Source organism: Limanda limanda, chromosome 5, assembly GCF_963576545.1.
Source record: "Limanda limanda chromosome 5, fLimLim1.1, whole genome shotgun sequence".
Classification (NCBI taxonomy): Eukaryota; Metazoa; Chordata; class Actinopteri; order Pleuronectiformes; family Pleuronectidae; genus Limanda; species Limanda limanda.
The window spans coordinates 7,054,981-7,070,743 of record NC_083640.1 but is presented as its reverse complement, the minus strand read 5'-3'; the positions used below and the strand labels follow the sequence as shown (position 1 = coordinate 7,070,743).

Genomic DNA, 15,763 nt, shown 5'->3' with positions numbered 1-15,763 from the left:
CATGCGCGCGTTGTCCGATATACAGCCAAATCCGATACACTTATCTGGGGGTGGTTATCCGACTTCAGTCGGACACAAGAAATCTAGATTTGTGGAGTTACATGAAATGGATCTTCGATTGAAACCCGACAACGCCAGAAATCGGGTTTCAATCGGACACATGTAACCGCAGTGACTCTTGTCATCTAACATTCTATTAATGCAAATTTCCAAAGTGTCAAAATAATTCTGTGAACTGAACTTCTCAACTTTAATGTCTAATATGTCTTTTTGTTTTTTAAATGGAAGGTCGGTTCTGTCATCTTGGACCATAAAGTCTGCCAAGCATGAAATGAAACAAGGCTAAAAAAAAAAGCTAATATCAATTTTGCTGCGCGCTACTTCAAAATTGCAATTAAGTGTAGAGGAATAAACTGATTTGAAGAGAAAAAGAACAAAGAGAAGAGAGAGAAATAGACCAGAGAGGAGCCTGAGATTGGGGTTAGTAAAAATAATAATCCTTTCATGTCAATATAAAACTGGAGACAACTCAAGAAAACTGGAGACTTTATCCCTTGATTTTAATATTCCACCAAACCCTTCCATGGAGAGCTGTCAAAGCACTGTCCAGCCGATAACAAATTTTAACATTTTAGTTTGTGTCCACATGCACACTATTTATGTCAGTGTTTTTATTTTTCTTATTTCATTGAATTGTAATCTATCTATCTATCTATCTATCTATCTATCTATCTATCTATCTATCTATCTATCTATCTATCTATCTATCTATCTATCTATCTATCTATCTATCTATCTATCTATCTATCTATCTATCTATCTATCTATCTATCTATCTATCTATCTATCTATCTATCTATCTATCTATCTATCTATCTATCTATCTATCTATCTATCTATCTATCTGTCTATCTGTCTATCGGTCTGTCTGTCTGTCTGTCCATTTGATTTCTTTGTGGTAAAATATTAATAATACTAATAATCTGTATATGATTTTCTAAATTGAAAAAATAATAATTTGGTTAGAAAATATAGTGAAATGCCAAGGTTCCTAAATGAAATGTCTTGTTTTTTATGACCAATTGATAATCTGTTTACAATGGCATGAGAAAATGTAATATCTGTAATGTTTGCTTAAAAATTACATTGGCAGCTCATCAAATTTGATTTCTTTCTGATTGACTGATCAATTCATCAAGCAACAGTTTCAGTGATTTATTTGTAGCTGAGCTTGATATAGTGAAAATTAATTTCAATGGATTTATAGTATGTGCAGTGTTTACTAGTAGAGTGTGTGTTTAATTTCAACACTGAAAAGGGAAAATTGTTTGAGCAACTTAAAAAATCACTTAAAAGGGTTACAGACAAATTCATTATTTTTTTCAAATTAAAGTAATCAACTGTGGTGATATAATGAAAAAAACGTAATTAATTTGTGTGTCACCACGTTAACAATTTTTTTTTTGTTAAATATTTTCCTTTTTAAAGTAGAAAGTTACACTATAGCTCTATCACTGGCCGGAATTTTTGTATTCATTAGCCAGAAAGCAAAACGAAAAAGTCATATAAAAAACCATATCATATATAAAAACTGCACCGAAGACAAAAAGCCGGAGGAGTTCTCCCCCTCAATCCTCCCTGTGCTCTTCTCTGCGACGTATATTAGACTAGAGAATAAATCAAGTGATGGATCATTCCAGCAGTGTTTGTTCAAGTGGGGAAAAAATCTCTCCTCTTCATGTCAGGAAAGTATATATGCAAATGGGAAAAAGGCCTCAGCATAAGATGAACGAGGCCATAAATCCTGAGAAATATGGAAGCTTTAGTTTGTTAATAAAAAAGGAGTATCATTATTCCCTGGCATAAGAAAATATGTCAGGCAGCTCAGACAGTTATCAAACATATCACATAAAATCCATCTAAAACATGTATCTCTATCAGATGGAGGCCGAATGTTGGAGAGTAAAGGGGAAAGCATGAAAAATACATAATAACGACAAGGATAAATAACAACAATAATGAAAAATGTTATGATAAGTTTAGACTTATCTCTGCGACATATATTTCTGGCTAATGAATGATAAGTTTAGACTTATCATATCAAAGTTCAATCTAATCATCATATCACAGAAGGATCTAATTTTTGTATGTAAATGTATGACTCAAATACAAAGATCATATGTATTTTCTTGTTCAAATAAATACAGAAATAGTGTTCATTGATTGTAATAAAGTATCTGGGGTAAAAGTTGTAGTTTATAGTTTTTATTTATATAATTTAAAATGTTTATTCAATCATTAGTCATGCAATAAATACTGAATAACTGAAGCCAGCTCAGGAGTCTAACTATTTTTGTGTAGTTCATTAGTCTCTGTATAAATTAGTGAGTGGAAACACTTACAGATAAATTGAAGAATGTAAAGTTATGGGAAGAAAAATTGCAAAAATCATCTTATCCTGCATCTATTTATAAGTAAAGCGCAGTGTGTGTGCACTGGGGATTACTATCAAGCTCTGGTGATGATATATTTGAATCCTATATTCCTCAATTAATCCTTTATTTGAAAAAAAAGTTCCTTAAGAAATATCCTCACAGACATTTGATCAGGAAACAGCATCCTCTTGTGTTTGACAGACAAAGTCACACTGACTAAAGGCTAACTTAATTACCTACTTAATAATTTAGTGATTAACTGAATAATCAGTGTGAGAGATCATAATATAAACAAGGGATTAAGAAAAGAAAAGACCAAGTTCTACAATAGTTTTTAGAATTTGGCTTTTTATTGTTTCCTTAAAAATTACAGTCACCTCAACCATAGGGGTTATGGTAATGTTTACCTATGAAAGCGGCGTATAAAGGCGATCAGCATAATGGAGATCAAAGCATCCAAATAAACAGAACAAGCAAACAAAAACAAAAAAACATATACTGTATACAAACCTACAATCACACCTATAGATTTACACATTCCCAGCGTCTACTTGCATCTTTGTGATGCTGCTCTCTTACAGATTAGAGATTGTGTACATACTGTGTAGTTATGCCACATTTAAGGCACATTTAGAGCCGAACTATGAAATCAAACTACAAAAATGAAGAATAAAATGCCAAATTTAATCTTATTATATAAAGATTGCAACCATAATATTCAGGAAATAGTATTCTGCCATAACTCCCACCCCCTATTATAACTTATATACCCTATAACCTCTTATTCACTCTTAATAACTCTTAGTCCTATGTATAATATGTATTTTCTTGTTCAAATAAATACAGAAATAGTGTTAATCGATTGTAATAAAGTATCTGGGGTAAAAGTTGTAGTTTATAATGTTTATTTATATAATTTAAAATGTTTATTCAATCATTATTCATGCAGTAAATACTGAATTACTGAAGCTAGTTCAGGTGTCTAACTATTGTTGTGTAATGTGTAGTTCATTAGTCTCTGTATAAATTAGTGAGTGGAAACACTGACAGATAAATTGAAGAATGTAAAGTTATGGGAAGAAAAATTGCAAAAATCATGTTATCCTGCATCTATTTATAAGTAAAGCACAGTGTGTGTGCACTGGGGATTACTATCAAGCTCTGGTGCTGATATATTTGAGTCCTATATTCCTCAATTAATCCTTTATTTGAAAAAAAGATCCTTAAGAAATATCCTCAGACATTTGATCAGGAAACAGCATCCTCTTGTGTTTGACAGACAAAGTCACACTGACTTAAGGCTTACTTATTTACCTACTTAATAACTTAGTGATTAACTGAATAATCAGTGTGAGAGATCATAATATAAACAAGGGATTAAGAAAAGAAAAGACCAAGTTCTACAATAGTTTTTAGAATTTGGTTTTTTATTGTTTCCTTAAAAATTACAGTCACCTCAACCATAGGAGTTATGGTAATGTGTACCTGTGAAAGCGGCTTATAAAGGCGATCAGCATAATGGAGATCAAAGCATCCAAATAAACAGAACAAGCAAACAAAAACAAAAAAACATATACTGTATACAAACCTACAATCACACGTATAAATTTACACGTTCCCAGCGTCTACTTGCATCTTTGTGATGCTGCTCTCTTACAGATTAGAGATTGTGTACATACTGTGTAGTTATGCCACATTTAAGGCACATTTAGAGCCGAACTATGAAATCAAACTACAAAAATGAAGAATAAAATGCCAAATTTAATCTTATTATATAAAGATTGCAACCATAATATTCAGGAAATAGTATTCTGCCATAACTCCCACCCCCTATTATAACTTATATACCCTATAACCTCTTATTCACTCTTAATAACTCTTAGTCCTATGTATAATATGTATTTTCTTGTTCAAATAAATACAGAAATAGTGTTAATCGATTGTAATAAAGTATCTGGGGTAAAAGTTGTAGTTTATAATGTTTATTTATATAATTTAAAATGTTTATTCAATCATTATTCATGCAGTAAATACTGAATTACTGAAGCCATTTCAGGTGTCTAACTATTGTTGTGAAATGTGTAGTTCATTAGTCTCTGTATAAATTAGTGAGTGGAAACACTGACAGATAAATTGAAGAATGTATAGTTATGGGAAGAAAAATTGATATATATTATTATATATTATATTGTTTATTATATAAAGATTGCAACCATAATAGGAATAGTAGGAAATAGTATCTTTCCATAACTCCCACCCCCTATTATAACTTCTATACCCTATAACCTCTTATTCACTCTTAATAACTCTTACAACACATCTATATGCGATGCCATGTATACACAGTCTATACATGGCTCGTTCTTGGAGAGGGGGCGGGTCTACAGGAGCACGGCGACCAATAGGCGTTGAGCTCACGGCCTGACCTCAAAAAGTAAACAGACTTGTTTTGATCTGTCAAAAACCAACCGGGTCCCTGAGCTGGTGACGTGACTGAAGGGATCAGTGTCACTGGGTCAAACTGGGGGGTGGTCGGACGGTTTGTTTCCCGACGACCACAAGGACAAGTCAGTGCAGTTGTTTAGTGTCTGGGTTTAAAGAGCAATTCGCTGTTTTTATAGCGTCACATGAGCTAACTGGCTAACAGCTGTTAGCCTCCTAACGCTACAGCCCATGTTCACGTTAGCTCACGGCTTAGCGGCGTATTGGCACCTAGCAGGAGGTCGACTGCAGGATAAATAGATGTCACTTTACAGTCTCACGTCTTTATAATAGGTCTGTGTGTTAAGCTGAGGTGTGGAAGTAGCTGTGAACGTGACGATTCATTGTGAAGGGAGCGGATCCACCCACAGCCTTAGCCGCTAACTGCCTTTGATCCTCCCGTTACCTGTGGCAGTAGCAGCGCTGGTGGTGGTGGTGGTGGTGGGGGTGTCATGTGTTTCTGAAGAGCATGAGAGAACCTGAGGATGGTGTCCGCTCCGGAGAGGGAGAGACACACGATGAAGCCTGAACACCAGTGTCTTGCCATGGCTGAGGATGGAGAGCTGGGTCCCGCTGGTTCCTCGGGCCGACAGACCTACAGGAGTGCAGCCCACTTCCGCAGCCTGCTGGACGGCCTGCTGGCCCTCAGGCAGGGGGGCATCCTGTTCGATGTGGTGCTGCTGGTGGAGGGTCGACCCATCCAAGCCCACCGCATCCTGCTGGCAGCCTCCTGCGACTATTTTAGGTAAGCATGACCCCCAGCAGGAGGCAGAGTTGCTTTTTAATCTCCTAATTGGTGTCACATCATCTGCAAGACCCTCCACACACCCCCCTCACTCGTACACACAAGTCAAAACTCACTTGGGACAATTGTGCAGCTATAACAGCACAGGAAGAACAAGCTGCACTCACATGAAAGCCAATTACTGTGGTCAGACAGCCAGAGGCCTCCAGGCAACTAAATATATCACAAGTCAAGCAGTTTGACACAATTACTTTTACCTTATTACAGTCCATTGTATTACATACACAACAATACTCAATCTAATAAGCGAGTGCAGGGGTCCCCCGCCCCGTGTCACAAGACTTGGTGTAATGTCCAGTCAGAAATAAAGTTCCTGCTCTCGCTCATCGTCCCCTGCAGCTTATCAACAATGTCATATGATCAGCAGTCATTGTCAATTGACAGCTGTGTGCGTTTCCTTGTGCTTTCCTTGTCTGCTTACGTGATGACATAATTGATCCTTCCTAAAATCTGTGTGAGGTCCACAAACGCACAACCTTCAGTATACTATGTGACATAGAGGGGTGATGCAGGTGTATTGACTGTGAGGAGTCAGTATTCCAGTTTGTACTTTACACTGTCTTGTAGTCTACCATGCAGGGAGGAAGAAAGATGCTTCTCTTGCATTGTGCAGCTAAACCAGAGCCCTACTTTTAGTAGGTAGGCCTGAAATCCCATTATGTTGCTAAAAGTAGGTAGAGACAAGGCACAGTGTGCTTTCACTCTATCCTGGTCAATGCGCCTGTTTCCCAGTAATAAAAACCGTAGTTCAATTCTGTCAACATAGATTTGATTGGAGGGTTTCCCTGCTGTATTTATTACAGTTTCTAGGACATAATGATAGGACATTTGCAGAGAAAGCATTAGTATTTCGCAGATTTCAAAATGATGTCATTAAAACAGGCATTTTATCGTCACTGCGCCACCAGATCGGTCCAACATAGATAGATAGATTACTTTATTCATCCCCGAAGGGAAATTAAGTCGTCATAGCAGCCGGTATATTTGAATACAATAAAATACAATACAATAGAATAAAAGATAAAAAATACTGAGGTAGAAAGAATAAAAACAGAAACACAAGATAAATAGGTAGATAAGGTGCAGGGGCAAGATGATGGTAATAGTACTGATGATATGATGGTAATGTTATTGTTAGACAGTATCAAAATAGTACAGTATATATAGTATATAATATAACATAATATATATTTATATATGATAGGAATTATACCAATATAATAGCAGTATATAGTAATAATGGCAGCAACAGTATATATAATAGTAAATATAATAATAACATGTACACATGTATAAATATGTGTATATACAAGAATATACAAAAAGTATGATATAATATGATGATATATAGTAGAGGTATTAATATAAGTATTTGACTATACAATAGATAATATAATATACTTTTAGTGTAAGAATATGTAGACAGAGCGTGCAAAAGACAATATTATTGTATAAAATGATATATAATATCAATATGGTCTATATTAACACATATCACATATGATGTGAAGTAAGTGTATATGGAGCGGAGTGATGTACAGGGTACACAGTGCAAGGAGACAGGTATATTTAGTGCAGTTCTGTGATGGTGGCTCTGACAGAGGTACATAACAACAACAACATAACACTCTCCTCTCCACCAGGGGAATGTTTGCTAGAGGCCTTCGGGAGTCGCAGCAAAAGGAGATAGCAATTCATGGAGTGTCCTACATGGCCATGAAAAAAATACTTGACTACATCTACACCTCAGAGATTGAGTTGGACCTAGAGAGTGTTCAGGAAGTCCTGAACGCTGCCACACTCGTACAGGTGAGATATTTGTTGCTCTTTTTTGCAAAATTAAGTGTTTTTTATTTGTCAGCTGACCATTGTCCTTTTGTGATTCGTAGCTTGAGAATGTCATCGGCTTCTGCTGTGATTTCCTCTTCTCCTGGCTGGATGAGGGCAACATTTTAGAGGTGCATCACCTCGCCGATCTGTATGGACTGCAGCAGCTTAACGACCGGGTCCACTCCTACATCCTCAGGAACATCCAGACTCTGTCTCGCTCCGACGTGTACAGACAGCTCCCCAAAGACATTGTGTTCAGAGCACTGAGCAGCGACGAGCTTCAGGTGAACAGTGAAAACGAGGTGTACGAGGCGGCTCTGCACTTCCACTACAGCCCCGAGCAGGTGGAAACTGACCAGGTGTACTTGCAGGTCAGTCCCAAGGTGTGTCTGTGTTTTATACTCTCTTTTCAATCTCCATCACATACAAAGTCTTTACTGAACAGGAAAGTTATTAATAACAGTTGCTTCTTTTGCTATTTCTCTGAACTGAAGGACAATCTCAAGATGGTTGATGCTGTGCGTTTCTGCCTGATTGAGAAACAAGTATTGCAGAGACTCTACGGCAGACTGAACAAGTGTCCGCTGAAGGACATGGTTTCAGCTGCCTTGCATTACCATGAGCGGGTGATCTGGCAGCCCGTCCTGCAGACTCCTCTCACCCAGCCGCGCTCCACCTTCCATTGTATCCTGGGTTTCGGCGGCATGTTCACCTCCGGCTCCCTCACAGACAACGAGCCCCTGTTTCAGGTGTTCCACCCGAGCTGGGGGGAGTGGAGGGCTCTCGCCGCAGCATCCGCGCCGCGAATGTCCAACCAGGGCATCGCTGTGATCAACAACTTTGTTTATCTTATTGGCGGAGACAAGAACACCAGTGGATTTCGAGCGGAGACCCGCTGCTGGAGGTAAGATCCCTTCAGAATACTTGCTTATGTAGCACTTGTCTGAGGCTAGTGTTAGAAAAAGTACTAAATATCTTCCTAGGTTCGAAGGAGAGGTAGGCTTACTTGACAGAACAAGTTGAACAAATAACCAGTTCATTGTCTCACAAACAGTCACCGAACAATCACAATATAAACAGTATAAAACAGTATTAAACAGTATAAAATAGAAACAACAGTAAATATTAGATAAATCTTGTAAATAATTCAGTCCTTTCGGTGTGTATATGTACAGTTCCCCGGATATTGTCCGTACAGTCCTTGAATAGTGTGTGTGAGTGAAAATTCCAGTTCCGTTCTGGTCCGGGTCTTTATGTCTCTATACTCAGTTCTACCTGTCTACCTGACGGGCAGGACTGTGGTAGGATTAGGGGTGTCACGATACCAAAAATTCAGTAGTCGGTGCCAATACCAGTAAAATAACACGATTCTCGATGCCAATTTCGATACCACGGTAAAAAAAAAGTGCATTATTTGGATGTTGTTAATGTCATATACGGTAATTCAATGTGCTTGCGCTGCGCATATACTGAGGGTTATACGGTAGTTGCGGTCGCATGTGAGTGACGCTTTGTTGTGAGACACGTTATGCATTAAATGATACATCTGCCTCACACCGGGTTTACACCGGACGCTGAAGCGACACCAAAGCGACTCGTAAGCGCAGCACCAAGCCTTAAATAACAGCTGGCTCCCATCCACTCCCATGCGCCGCTTCAGCTTCCGGTGTAAACAACCATGTGCCGGCGCGCTAAGGATTAGCGCGGAGCGGCGGCGTTGCTTCCGTGTCCGGTGTAAACCCGGCGTCAAACGCAAAATACTTCCATACACGACTCTTTGTGCCTTTTTAATAAACAAGTCGAGGTTAATGCTAATGCTAAGTTGCTAACAGCTGCTGGCATCGAAGCTGACGGTGCCTACGGTACTTCAAAAACTTGGGCATCGGCATCGTTTTGTTATGTTAGTATCGAAAGGTATCGTAGGTATCGGTTCTCGTGACATCCCTAGGTAGGATGTTTTCTCGATACACGAATCAGGTTCGATCTGGATCACACGGTTGGCCACACTGCATCCACGATCTGGGACAAGCTCCCCATCTCATCATTCGGATTCAGGTTCTTCTAGTGTAAATAAAAAAACAATCTACACACAGTGCAGAATAATCAGTTTCTGTTTTCTTATTCTATTTCTAACATGAGATCTCACTCACTTCTTGTCTTTATGTGTAACCATTACCTGGGTGCACTCAGATTACAAGGGAGATGATAAAACAACATCACAGTAACCACTTATATAACATTATAACTTCACTTTCAATGTGCTTCATTAAATAATAATATACAAATCAAAACAATAAAGTATTTCACATCACTAAACAAAGGGCTTATCTGTTTTACAAATCCTTTTTCATTAATATGTTATATGATAACATCATTACAATATCAGGTCACTATACTTGAAACTAAACATGACAATAATTCACAGTATAACTTGAACTTCATTCAGATATGCATTGGCTATTCAAATGCAAAGGATTAACATTCACTCTTTACATCTATAAGATTAAACATGGTGTTAACTATTATAACAGGCTGCCTAAAGTTCGTTGTAACATTTATAATCACTATATTATTACTTGGTTTTAAAGAGGTAATCTTTCAAATAGCATCTTAGCAGCAGTATAAGTTCTTTCCCAGGTTCGCTAGCATGATGCTAATAGTTCGCTAGCATGATGCTAATCGTGACTAGTTGTGTGCTCACCGGAGTTCTCAGTAGCAGATAACTATGGAATCACTTCAGTTGACACTCTCAAGTTGGACGTCTAGTTGAGAAATAACCTTATTAGTATGATTACATTTAGACTATGGTAATATTTCGAGTGTTTTAATGTTATTTCATACCGAAATCCGGGAGCTTCTCTCCACAGGTGATGATTAGGAAGAATCTCAGGAGAAAAAGGGCTTCTTCTTAGTGGGAAGTACCCTTGAATGAAACGCATAATGCGCCCCCTTCTGGTGGGGCGGGTTTACTACTCCTTAGATTAGTAGCCTTAATTTCATGAGGGTTACACTTACTTCAAATGAACACAGATCAGACTTGTTCATACTGTGAACTTTTCAAATCTACAACAATTAGTTCTTTACATTATTCATTTAATTGTAACTTCGTAGTTTTGGCTGAAATGTTTCTCTTAGGACGCAGTGCTGGAAGGCGGAGCCAAGACACGCCTACTCAACCCCCCCATGAATTCTATTGACCATCTTATTGTAGAAACTATGCCTCATTTTAACTGTTTCTTTGACCAAAAAAATAATAACATTTTGTCGCTGCTCTGAAGTTTTCAATTATGTCAGATGATTTTCATCAGCTGATGTTTTCATGGATATATAAAAGTTCCAGGTTTTTTTACCAGCCCCTGAAAAATTTTTTAGAACTACATTTTGTTTTTATGGCTGAGGTCCAAAACTTTTAACTGACTTTGAAAGTCACAGTTGAGAAAACAATCGTAGCTGTTCTCGAGCTCTTAATTGTGTCATTTGATATTAACTATCAGATGTAAAAATTGCTCAGAAAAACTACTTACTTAGGACATTTATAAATCCATGAAATTCCATCTCCTGATGAAGATCATATAATCTGATCAAAAGCCCGGAGGATCTACTAAACAGACTTTGTTTTGATCCCTGCAGCTAAATGTGACTCATCTGATCTGTTTGTTGCCCACTGATTGAATTTCTAGAGTCCTATTTCTTCCTCACTCTTTTGTCTCGTCCGTTCTTCCCAGATACGACCCCCGTCACAACACCTGGTGTTCCATCCAGCCACTCCAGCAGCAGCACGCTGACCACTGCGTGTGTGTGGTGGGCAACCATATCTACGCCATCGGAGGGCGAGACTACAGTAACGAACTGGACTTAGTGGAGCGCTATGACCCGCACACCAACAAGTGGGAGTTTGTGTCACCTCTAAAAAGAGAGGTATGAGAGGAAAAATAACAGCATGTAATACTTGTACCATCCACATGATGCTGCTACGCACTCACCTGATATCTGGTGATAGGACTGTCCTGCTGTCGACCAGGTTTTATCCATCTCTTCAAATCTCTTTAACACAAGTCTAACCTTCTCTTTAGGTGTACGCGCATGCCGGAGCAGTGGCAGGCGGAAAGATTTATATAACCTGTGGCCGCAGAGGTGGGGCTTACCTCAAAGAGACATACTGCTTTGACCCTGAGGCAAATCACTGGACGCCGTGTGCGGAGGGGCCGGTGGAGCGGGCCTGGCACGGCATGGCAGCTGTGAACGGACGCATTTATGTCATAGGGGGAAGCAATTATGAGCGTGGATATCGGCGTGATGTCCTGAAGGTACGATGTCACAAGTGATTAGTGGTGTTAACGCTGCTCATTGAAGGCACTGTGTCACACAGTCGCCTCACAGTCTTTCACACAATTTCAGATTTAATAATGCACTCTAATATTTCGTTATTCAATTTTACACACGTATGATCTTTAAAATTATTACATTTTGTTATTTGTGCAGTTCAAGATATTTTATGAGCTGTTGAGTGCAAACTTATTTTACATTCTGGTGAAAGCTTTGATTTACTGTCTCTCCCTGGAAATTCAAAAATGTCCTATAGAACGCAGTGTTGGAAGGCGGGGCTAAGATTGGGAGTCTGGGCTAAGACAACCCCCTCCACCCACACATGCACGCACTCACACACACACACACACACACACACACACACACACACACACACTCTCACACTCACACATCGCTCTCTCCCTCCCACACACACATAATATAATCCCACACACATATAAGAAATACCAGTCTGCTAAAGCTAAGTTATCTTGGTTGTCTGACTCCAGTAGCGGCACACACACTGTTGAGACAGAAATGTGGTTTGAAGTAGAGGCTTCTCGCCTCTATAGAGTTTCCTGATGGCCGAGACCAGGGTCATCCAGAGACAGCGTGGGCTGAACCGCGTCTGAGGAGCATAGTGGTCTTACATAAGACACGACCCTGAAAGGTCCAAGACGGTTTGATAACAGAGGTGGCGTTATGAGCCACGTTCAAGATTTATCCATAAAATTGGTATGTGATATCAAAACCAGCATTAATGTGTTTCAACAAAAACAGTCACATACTTTTATTTACAACTCAAAAACTCTTAAATGTGCACTATCTCTGTGAAAACCTGTGGATCTCATTAATTCAATTACTATTATTACAGTTTTGAATACACTTCATTAATGTATGCCCCCCTCCTCCTTTTTTCTCCTCAGGTTGCATGCTTTGAGCCCACTGCCAACTCTTGGTCTTTAATGACCCCTCTCCCCGCTGGACACGGAGAACCCGGCGTTGCTGTGCTGGACAGTTACATCTACATCCTGGGTGGACGCTCTCACGACAGGGGTAACAGGATGAAATATGTTCACGTGTACAACACCAACGCAGACGAGTGGGAGAACGACACAGAGTTTAAGGAGCGTGTCTCGGGCATGGCAGCCTGCGTGGTGCTCATGCCCCCTAATGTGATCGCCCAGGGCCGGAGCTGGGAGCAGCGCACCAAGGCTTCATGGGAAGATGTGGACAACGACAACTCAGAGGACTCTAGTGAGGACTGAAGCAGCTGTGTTGAACTGGATGTCTAGCCACTGGAGACTGTTGATGCACTTTTTAAAACAAATTCAGCATGACGAGTGTGAAGTACTTTAAGGATGTTGTTGTGGCAGCGGTTATAACAGCATCATGTCCGTTTTGCATGTTAACCACTTTGAGTGCCTCTGAACCACAGTGTCATTCAGGATATTTGCACATTTATTGTTACATCTCAGCTACAACGTTAGCCCCTGTTCAGAACTGGTATTAACATCTGTCCTGAGAGATCCGATCACTGGTGGACAGGTCTAACACCCGGGCCACACTGGGTGTTGATCTCAGATCGGATATAGATCCGATCCCATCAGACCACATTTGGAGTTGTCTGGGCCACATGTGTCCACATTCTTTTTGCAGCGTGAACACGATTGTGTCTCTGCTCGTCAGTTCGTTTGGGACCACTGGTTTCCGTCTATCTCGTAAGACAGGGGCATCATCTCGGTCGGTCAGGTTCAGTCACTTCGGGCCACATTTTAACGCCAGGTGTGAACACACACACTCAGAGCTGTCCACTTGTGATTGGATCAAACAAACCACATGTTAATACCAGTAGTGCACGGGGCCTGAATCCCACTATGACCATGAAACCTTGCCTGCTCAAATGCTAATACGACAGTTTTTGGCCGATCCCTCAATTTTTCACTGTAGCTGTTTCAGTGTCGTTTGTCATTGAAACCCTCTCCTCAAAGTAAAGCAGTGTAGACTACTGGCTATGCAATAATATGGTGGTACAGTATATGGTTATATGGAGAGTTACAGAGTTTTACAGGCAGTTGTTACCTGTTGTAATGTTATTCTTAAGCTAGTCAAATTTCTGTGAAGTCAATTATTTAAGTACGATTTAGTTCTCGTTTCCAGCCTAGAAGCTACTGGTTGATGCTATGGTTGAGTTATCACCTCCAAAATACAGAAATATATTTAAGGCATTTTAACATTGTGCCTTTTTTTTCTGCTGTAACACACAAGTCTGTGTTGTGAAGTTTTTATTCATATGTTTACCAGTGTCTGATTAGAGGGAGATGAGCCTCAGATAATGTGCCTCGGATGTCAGAGACGTTGAAGTGATTTTTAACTGGATGATGAAGCACTGGTGCTACAGGATGAAAAGCCCAACTCCTAATATGTTGCCACGTCTCTAGGTTAATTATAAATGAAGTCCTTATGTGTGTCTGATGTAAACCTAAACATTATGTTAAAAGGGTTGTCTCTGTTTCCATTGATCTTCCTTACTGTGTGTTATTCCATGGCAGAATCCGAAGAGTAGCAGGATATTATAATTTGTTATTTTGACCTCTGCTCCAATGTTTCTGTTTGTTGCCTCAGTTCACGGTTAACGTTATAAGTGTTATTATTATAGTCAGATGTGTTAAATGGCACTTTCCTCACTATGCACCTTTTGTTTCTGTCACTGAAAATCCTCCAGGAACAAGTGGAGTCTCAGTTTTGTTTTCTCATAGGTTCAGAGTTATGTCTTAAGATGGAAAACAATGTGTTGGTACTTGCCGTCACACAAAAAATGCAAAATTGGTTCTCAAGATAACGTTTCAAATTTAATTAAAGAGCTGAAATGTGTTTTGATATGAAATCCAGTTGGAATTTTAATTTGACTGGTTGAGTATGTTTGTTTAATTCATGTGATACTATATTAAACAAGGCCCAAAGTGTCACGGAATTGAGAGGTTGAATGGAGAAGCTATATGACTCAGCAGATTGAATAGCAAATAGGAAAAAGGGAGAGTGATTCATCAATTCATTCAGTTACATATTTCTCTTATTAAGATGCATTTTCAAATGGATTTTTAGATCACCCCCCCCCCCGTGTTCGTCCCGTGATGTCCATCCTTGCCTGCTAATTGCTCATTCGATTAAATATGTTTGTTTTGAATCACTGCCCTATGATCTATGTTGTTTTATATACAAGCATATCAAAATAATTATCTTCAATTGTATTAGGGACATCACAACTGTCTCTACATAGGGCTCCTCCGTCATCGCTGCTTCACTCTCCGTGTGTGTGAGTGTAAGGCTGCGTTCCAGACGACTCGTGTCAGATATTCTGACCTGAAATTGCCCAGTTCTGACTTCACGTCAAACATAAACAAACATGTCTGACTGTGAGAAGCAGATTAATTTGTCTCGTGATGAGAAAATTCAACTGTAGCCAGTGCAGTCTCCGTTCGCACAAAAACAAAGAGGAGGAGGGCAACGACATCATCTTTTTATTATACTTTTATTCTTGGAAACACATTCAATACATAAAGGAGAACACACACTGTCATTGAATATCACAAACAAAGAAACCATTAAAACAAACATATTTAATCATATGAACTAGTTAAACACATTCATACTGTGCAAGGAACACACTCTAACCTTAAAATGACATGAAGGACATTATGAAAAATAGATAAATTATGTAGAAATCAGTAGAAACAAGATATTTAAACTAAAATCTTTTGTGTTATTCAATGAGTTATATTTTCGAGGGACAACAAAACTGTTAATAGTCTATTTAAAACAGTGAACTATGAATATGTATACTATGAATATCTGCTGATAAATCCTAATAAATATTTTGTTGCAAAGGTTGCAACTGAATCACTTC

At 39.0% G+C, this 15,763-nt stretch overlaps 1 protein-coding gene across 2 annotated transcripts; it reads left to right on the top strand.

Moving 5' to 3' along the window:
- Positions 1-4,910: 4,910 nt before the first annotated feature.
- Positions 4,911-15,751, top strand: klhl22 (kelch-like family member 22). Of its 2 annotated transcripts, none has more exons than XM_061072351.1 (7): positions 4,911-5,661; positions 7,365-7,530; positions 7,611-7,922; positions 8,046-8,455; positions 11,277-11,469; positions 11,625-11,858; positions 12,783-15,751. In XM_061072351.1, the coding sequence occupies exons 1-7, from the start codon at positions 5,402-5,404 to the stop codon at positions 13,122-13,124; spliced, it is 1,917 nt and encodes a 638-aa protein (XP_060928334.1). In that variant the 5' UTR covers positions 4,911-5,401; the 3' UTR covers positions 13,125-15,751. The 2 variants fall into 2 exon arrangements, with proteins under 2 accessions (XP_060928334.1, XP_060928333.1); XM_061072350.1 differs by having other exon boundaries at positions 7,611-7,934.
- The last annotated feature ends 12 nt before the right edge of the window (positions 15,752-15,763 follow it).